Here is an 8,656-nt window from a genome sequence, read left to right on the forward strand (position 1 = left end):
TGATTGGCGCTGAGGCTAGTGTTAGCGCTGATTAGCAGTGGCAGAACTAGCCCTCCAGTTCCCAGCCTTACAGTCACATCCTGCACTTCCTCATCCCCACCGTAACCCGACTCAAGGACAGTGACAACCGCACCATTTAAATGAGAGAAAAGAAATTGATTTGACTTCAAGTGTTTTTAGGGAATAAAGAGGCATCGATCTGTTCGTGTTTTTTTCCAAGCGTGTGTTTTGAGACAGATGGATGTGGATGTGTTTTGGGTCGTCTCTGGGTCGGAGCCACCCAACGATTTCCAATAACTGGAATCTGAGTAGCGGCTCTCTCCCGCTTGCTCCGATCGGGGGGTTCAGTTTTCAAACAGGCCAGAGAGGGGAAGAGAACAACCGCAAGAGGCCAGCCGGGTCTTAGGAAGTCACACATCTCGGGACAGCGCCATACATCTGTGTCCAATAGATAAAAGAAAAATCTCATCCTTGCTCACTGCTGTCCCATTAGTATTGACCAACTTAAAGAACCAATGGAAATTATACATTTCGAAGTTGTACACTAAACTTCTATAAACAAATCAAAAACCGCCACAGGAAACTCTAGAATGCTGCAAGTGCTTTTAAATTAAGTGCTTAAACATTTTTTCTTTTAATAATTTAAATAAAATTGGATTCTGAAGTCGTTAGAAACATAAATTCTCATTTGCAGGATTTTTAATGTCAGTTCTGTAAATCTGCTGGAGCAGTTAGTCCCATTAATGGCAGTAAGTTTCACGCCACAGTCGGAATTCATATTAGTCGCACAAACACGCAGGCAATCACAAATACAGCTGCAATAAACACAAAGACAGCTTTTATTTGGCCTTTAGGGAGTAATGCAGAGCAAGAAGATATGTGTGGCATTGTGCTCATTCCATTCTCTTTATAGGTTTTTTTTTTTTTTAAATAAAAACAAACCATTTCCTGCTTGTTTTAAGCAACATTGTTTAATGTTGGATATCCATGAACAATACTTTTTATAAGATTTTATTTTAGGGTGGTATTCATTTCTACATATGCACTACCGTTTGAGGTCCATGCAATTTATTTATTTATTAATTATTAAATACGTTTTTGAAAGACGTTCACCAAGGCTGCATTCATTTGATCAGGATTTATTTGAATGGATGAAAACAGTTGTGATATTGAAGTATTATTAGAGTTTTTCTTTCTTTATTTATTTTTTCTTTATAATTACAACTGTTTTCTGTTTTAATGTTTAATATATTAAATAATATGCTTATTTGGTGTGCAAGAAACACTTCTTCTTACTATTTATTTGTTTTTTATTATCAGTTGAAAATAGTTGTGCTGCTTACTATTTTTGTGAACCTTTTTTTTTCAGAAATCTTTGAATAGAACTTTCAAAAGAACAGCATTTTTTTAAATAGATTTTTTCATTTTTGATTATCTTTGATCAACTCAACTCTTATTGAGCCCAAAGTTTTGAATGATAGTGATTTTTAACATTTCATGTTAAAATAGAAAATAGCAGTAGCTAATTGTCACGTTCCCTCTCGGGAGACAAGGAGCGAGGAGACGTAGGAGTACCAAAAATCCTTTTATTTGGTGAGACGCACACAAAGAGACGAGGAGCTTGGGGAGAGACGAACATCAATGACGATTAAGACCGGACACAGGGGCTAGGAAACACAGGGATTATAAACACAGGGAAATACGGAACAGGTGTGGACTAATCAAAACACAGGGCTAGGGACTAATTAAACTAATGAAGACAAACGAGGACAGGAACAGGAAGGCCAAATATGGGCACAGGAGGAGGGGAAACACAAGACAAGGACTGACATTACGCCCCCCTCCGGAAGGCGTGTCCTCACGCCTAACACCATCCAATGGGGAGGGGGGGTGGGCGCTCTGGAGGCCTCCAGGGCGGTGCCCGTTCCAGGGGCCATGGCGGGTCAGGGGACTCGGGAGGCCATGGCGGGTCAGGGGACTCGGGAGGCCATGGCGGGTCAGGGGACTCGGGAGGCCAGGGCGGGTCAGGGGACTCGGGAGGCCAGGGCGGGTCAGGGGACTCGGGAGGCCAGGGCGGGTCAGGGGACTCGGGAGGCCAGGGCGGGTCAGGGGACTCGGGAAGCCACAGCCTATTTTTTTCGGGTCGTGTGGCCTTGGCCCTTGGCCCGGCCACACAGGCTGTGACCCTCTTACCCCCCCCCAAAATTTTCTTGGGGAAGCTCCCCCCTGGGAGCCACAGAGGAGCGGACTCTGTCGGGCGCTCTTGCAGCGCGGACTCTGTCGGGCGCTCTTGCAGCGCGGACTCTGTCGGGCGCTCTTGCAGCGCGGACTCTGTCGGGCGCTCTTGCAGCGCGGACTCTGTCGGGCGCTCTTGCAGCGCGGACTCTGTCGGGCGCTCTTGCAGCGCGGACTCTGTCGGGCGCTCTTGCAGCGCGGGGCTGGACAGAACCAGCGGGAACGTGCGTGGAGCCGGCACTGGAGGGCACGTGCGTGGAGCCGGCACTGGAGGGCACGTGCGTGGAGCCGGCACTGGAGGGCACGTGCGTGGAGCCGGCACTGGAGGGCACGTGCGTGGAGCCGGCACTGGAGGGCACGTGCGTGGAGCCGGCACTGGGGGGCGCTCTGGAAGCGCGGACACTTGGGGGCGCTCTGGAAGCGCGGACACTTGGGGGCGCTCTGGAAGCGCGGACACTTGGGGGCGCTCTGGAAGCGCGGACACTTGGGGGCGCTCTGGAAGCGCGGACACTTGGGGGCGCTCTGGAAGCGCGGACACTTGGGGGCGCTCTGGAAGCGCGGACACTTGGGGGCGCTCTGGAAGCGCGGACACTTGGGGGCGCTCTGGAAGCGCGGGGCTGGACGGAACCAGCGGGAACTCAGGAGGGCTGGACGGAACCAGCGGGAACTCAGGAGGGCTGGACGGAACCAGCGGGAACTCAGGAGGGCTGGACGGAACCAGCGGGAACTCAGGAGGGCTGGACGGAACCAGCGGGAACTCAGGAGGGCTGGACGGAACCAGCGGGAACTCAGGAGGGCTGGACGGAACCAGCGGGAACTCAGGAGGGCTGGGCGGCACCAGCGGGAACTCAGGAGGGCTGGACGGCACCAGCGGGAACTCAGGAGGGCTGGACGGCACCAGCGGGAACTCAGGAGGGCTGGACGGCACCAGCGGGAACTCAGGAGGGCTGGACGGCACCAGCGGGAACTCAGGAGGGCTGGACGGCACCAGCGGGAACTCAGGAGGGCTGGACGGCACCAGCGGGAACTCAGGAGGGCTGGACGGCACCAGCGGGAACTCAGGAGGGCTGGACGGCACCAGCGGGAACTCAGGAGGGCTGGACGGCACCAGCGGGAACTCAGGAGGGCTGGACGGCACCAGCGGGAACTCAGGAGGGCTGGACGGCACCAGCGGGAACTCAGGAGGGCTGGACGGAACCAGCGGGAACTCAGGAGGGCTGGACGGAACCAGCGGGAACTCAGGAGGGCGCTCTTGAAGCGCGGGGTTGCGCGGGTGCTCTGGGCTGAGGACAGCAGCAGTGCTGGGAAGAGTGGGGTGGCCGGAACATTTGGCAGGGCATGTGGAGGGTCCTGGCGAGCGGTGAGCTGGTGAGGCCGGGTTGTTCTCGGGTTGGGTTGGACGAAGATCAGTTTGACATTCTTCGACTTCGAAATCAATGCCATGTACATTGAGGACATAATTTATCAGCCCGATAAGAGAAAAACTGGACGTGGGGATATCGCAGCTGATGACATCCTTGTCCAACCCAAACCGAAAACACACACCGAGTGAGGCGTCAATCCAGCTCACCTCGTTGGAAAGCTCAAGGAACTCCTCAACATACTCTACCAACTCCCGACCATCCTGCCGCAGACACCAAAGCCTGTCTTCAGCCATAGTGTTGTTGTGGGTCCGGTCTTCTGTCACGTTCCCTCTCGGGAGACAAGGAGCGAGGAGACGTAGGAGTACCAAAAATCCTTTTATTTGGTGAGACGCACACAAAGAGACGAGGAGCTTGGGGAGAGACGAACATCAATGACGATTAAGACCGGACACAGGGGCTAGGAAACACAGGGATTATAAACACAGGGAAATACGGAACAGGTGTGGACTAATCAAAACACAGGGCTAGGGACTAATTAAACTAATGAAGACAAACGAGGACAGGAACAGGAAGGCCAAATATGGGCACAGGAGGAGGGGAAACACAAGACAAGGACTGACACTAATATATTATAACATAAAAAAACTTGAATTTTGCCATTATTGATATTAACCTAGATTAATAAATGCTATAAAAATCATTGTTGTTTCATGATACCTAATACATTAACTTATGTTAACTGTTTGAACCTTATTGTAAAGTATTACTGTGATATTCTATGAGATGCAAAGATCTTTGTGTACTGTAATGTAAGATTTGATTCCCATTTGGGTCATCGATGGGACAAATTTATCAAATTTCTCTGTAATCCTTTCTCCAGTGGAGAAAAACAACTTGACACTTACATCTGATCAGCTGATTAAGTCACATGACACGGCAGTACTAATTCCAACAAACGAACAAGCTAGAAATGTCTGTTCGTCCAGGTCATGAGACTGTATCAGTGTATGTTGGTATAGAATGTTGAATTCCAGCATGTAAACACCATGTTTCAGAACATCCTACACAGCTTCTCTCTCCTGCCTGCCATCCAAGGACTCCTGTCAATCAAACATTCTTCAGCCATGGTAATAATAATGCACTTTCTTTGCACAGTGTCTTTTAAATTATTAATCGGTCAAGATATTATTTAAAACACAAAAATTAAAAAATAAAGACTATTGAAAATCCATTTTTGCTAATAAATATTTGAATGGAAACCATGATACACTACCTTTTTTCTTCTAAAGTGTATTAAAATATTTTAAATGAAAATATATTAATACTCTTATTCAGTAAGGATGCATGAAATATAATGATACAAAATATTCCTTTCAAATAAATGCTGCTCATTGAGCTTTCTGTTGATCAACAAATAATGTTTTCAACATTAAAGATAACAACCATTATTAAAAACTGACCACCAATAATAATCAGCATATTAGAATGATTTCTAAAGATCATGTGACACTTAAAAATCTATTACAGTAGAAAACTATTTTAAATTGTAATAATACTTCACAATATTACAATAATACATATAATTTATAAATACAGAAAAATAATACTAAAACTCATTGTTAAGTACAGTTGTAATAAATATTTCAGTGATAAATGGAAAATAAGCACCCCAGACGTGTCTGGAACAACTGTCACATCTTTTGTCTGTGTGTAACAACATCATATTACTCTGTCAAAACACACAGACATACTGTGTGCACGTCTGGAGATGTTTGTGGCAGCCAATTTGCGTCACACCAGTGACCTGTAAGTGAAGACGTGTGTTTATGAACTTGTCTATCACAGCATCGGTGAACTGGAAGACACCTGCTCACAGTCACAGACACCGACAAACCGGTTTTGTTAGCTGTCCGTCTCCTTTGATGATGTAACAGAATTCTATAGATTATTTGTGTACATCGGACACTCCTCTTGTCATGATAATAGTTACATTTTAGTTGTGTTCACAATGAAGCCTGTCTACAACAACACACGAACACAGACACCTTCAGTACATACCTGCCTGACTCACTGCGTTTTATTTTTAACTCCTTCCCTTAGGCCTCAGTTGGTCAGAGGGTTTCCTATACCTTAGTGAGTCACGCAACATTAGTGTCTAGACCTCAGCTGTTCATTTTGTTCTGTCTGTCTCTTTCCAGATGACTACGATAATCCTGAGGTCCCAAAATTGGAGAAGAGTATCAGTGGTAGCAGTCCATCCAGAGATCGCCTTCTCCTAACCGTGGCATCACTTTTCCTCATCGCCCTTTCGGTCTCCTAGCATCCACCGCCTAAACATTGCATACCAATGAGGCCTTGGGGGGGGGGGGGGGGGAGAGAAGAAGGGTCCAGGGCCGATAAGTTTGAAGATAAAGACTAGGAAGGCAATGGGAAATGGAACACTTGATGCTGCAGCAGCTTACAGAGTGTCAAGCACCAGCCCACAATTCAACAGTGGTTTCCATGTCTTATAACAGCGACACACTTTGCGTTTCACGCAGACAATACTAATACACCATAATGAGAACTGTGCCATTTCAGTTACAATAGTGCGGATTGTTTGTTTGTGTGTGTGCGTTTTTGTGTGTTTATGCATTTGTGTGGCGCCTTCGGTGCTCAGGGGCGGAGTGGATCTTTACTTCAGTCTGAAGGTTTGATGGCTCCATTATCTGTGAATTGGCAGGTTAAAAGTTTAAAAGTGTCTCGGATTCTGTTTGATGAGAACTGATATGAAACCGTAGAGGAGTTCAGGTTACTCGAACCCAGAAAAAAACAAAAAACAGAGGCACTGTTTAATCCAATTCCAAAAGTATTTGTTTCTTTCTGTGTGTTTCTGTTGCCAGAGAGACGTACAAACCACTGGATGATCATGTAATTGCCGTCAGGGATGAACAGCAATATTCATTTGATGAGTTTAAACAAGTCTATAATAGAAACCGATCTCACAGAGTCGAAATCAACTCATTTTGGACTTTTCTATTGATGAGGCGACGATTTATAAAGCGTTAAAATCCAATTACATCTGATTCTTATTTGAACTTATTGTGGTTGCACTTTAAAGCAAGGGCCAGTGTGGTTGTTCTGTGATGCAGAAAATTGAGACAGAAGTGATTTTCCACAAGCACAAACACAAACGCATTAAACACACTGAGACAAACAGAAGCCAAATAGCTTTTTTGCTGTTTTCGTTCCTTCTCCCTTTTGATAAAAGGTGCTTGTTTGTGTGTGTGTGTGTGTGTGTGTGTATTAGCTCAGTGATGCTGGAAAAATCTCCTCTAGACTTTATGGACTTCAACCGGAGGTGGACACCTACACAGACACTGTACATAAAACACTTGCATTTATTTATGTGTGGACATTGTGGACGACCTCCGCTCATTTTTTAGGACCACGCTGATACCTGCTGGATTCGGAAGAACTCCAAACCAGCTTTGGCTGGTTCGTTCCAGTTCGAGCCAGTTCCACTTATCGCTGCTTGGTACTTGACTTCTTTCAGAGGTGATCAGCAAGACCAAATGGAAACTGAGGGGTCTGGAGGTAATAATCCGTTTCTACGGCAACAGTTATTCAGCTATACACACACCTAAAGGCACCAGAGTCCAGCAGGAAATCAGAACAACACACATGAAAAGAAATAGCAGCAATTACTGGCAACGGTTCTGGCGACACTTTTGCCAAGAGTAATACAACCAAACAAATGCTTCGAGGCAGGTAGTTATTGCATTCTTGCGAGCTTTTCAAGGGATAAACAGCAGCGTATGCATCAATCATTTTACAACAAGGTTCAAAATTAAGGTTCTAACTCTTTTAGACTAGCACCTTATCACAATGGCAAAGACATCATATCATGGCTCACGATGATAGCAGCAACCAGCGCCGCTTTTCGCCCTAGAGACAAGCAAATACTTCTTAAACTAGCGATGGCATGTGGTTTAGGAGAAATGATGGACACCTTCTCTCACACCTACAGGCTGTCTTTAACATACTGATAACGCTGTTTTATTGTATCATTCCGCTTTTGCTCTGAGAAATCATTTCAGTTTATGTAGAACATTACGTCTGCTTTATATTTCATTACTAAGGCTTCAGACAAAGCAACTTCAGAACAAACGAACACTAATTTGAATGGTCGGAATGATATTTTACAGACTTGAATCTACATTTAATTTGTTTCATGTTTTTCATTTCGAGGCATTGGGTTGAGAACAGGTTTTTGTGCTTTTGGGTTTTTCGGGAGTTTGTTTTTCTGTTGGAATAATGTAATATTTCAGAAGAGTCGATCAGGCAAAGTATCACTCTTCAGATGTTGCACTTACAAAAACTTGGACACGAGAATTGTGCGTGCGTGTGTGTGTGTGTGTGTGTGTGTGTGTGTGTGTTAGAGACTGCAGTTGTTAGAAGTTGACGTTTGTCTTAAAACTAGCCTAAATAACCTTTCAATTTTGTGTGTGTGTATGCAAGAATGAGAGATCAAAAGGTAATAAAGAGAAAGGATGGTGTGAATGTGTGTGTTTATGCGAGTTGTTTTCCATTGTTTAGTCTGGGCATTTTCTGTGTGAGTGGGTGTGAGTCAAAGAAACTATTGTTTTGGAGGAAACGACGAAAGCATTTATTAGTGTTGGAAACAACCTTACAATCATGTTTACCTTCAACTGGAATGAATTTAAAGAACTTGAAAAAAGAAACTGTAAACTGAACAAACCATAACAAAGCTTATAATAATAATAATCATGATACAAAAACACTAAGCCTTTGATTCATATTTACTACAGACACAACAACATTTTTTATGAACTCATATGTTTGGGTATTGAAATGTCCTTCTGAATTTGATCAGTCAGTGGAAACCAAAGGACTAAATCTAATAAGAGTACACAAACATCATCTCCCCCTCACTCTGACTTCCCATCTCCTCATAAATGTAGTTTCAGGTTTCCCACTGCTGTCATCAAAAACAAGCCATACTTTTTCAATCTCGCAATCTCTTGTAGTTTGCACACTCCATCATCTCTTTCAAA

General features: G+C 45.1%; 1 protein-coding gene across 1 annotated transcript in view; it reads left to right on the top strand.

Annotated features, from left to right (window-relative positions):
• LOC306887366 (ephrin-A3-like) overlaps nucleotides 1-8,375 on the top strand; it is a 56,886-nt gene extending 48,511 nt beyond the window's left edge. Inside the window, exon 5 of the mRNA XM_079445038.1 lies at nucleotides 5,798-8,375. Coding sequence (XP_079301164.1) covers nucleotides 5,798-5,919 — 122 coding nt within the window. The 3' untranslated portion in view covers nucleotides 5,920-8,375. The remainder of the gene's footprint in view (nucleotides 1-5,797) is intronic.
• Nucleotides 8,376-8,656: the final 281 nt, after the last annotated feature.

Source organism: Barbus barbus, assembly GCF_936440315.1.
Source record: "Barbus barbus genome assembly, chromosome: 21".
NCBI classification, from domain to species: Eukaryota; Metazoa; Chordata; class Actinopteri; order Cypriniformes; family Cyprinidae; genus Barbus; species Barbus barbus.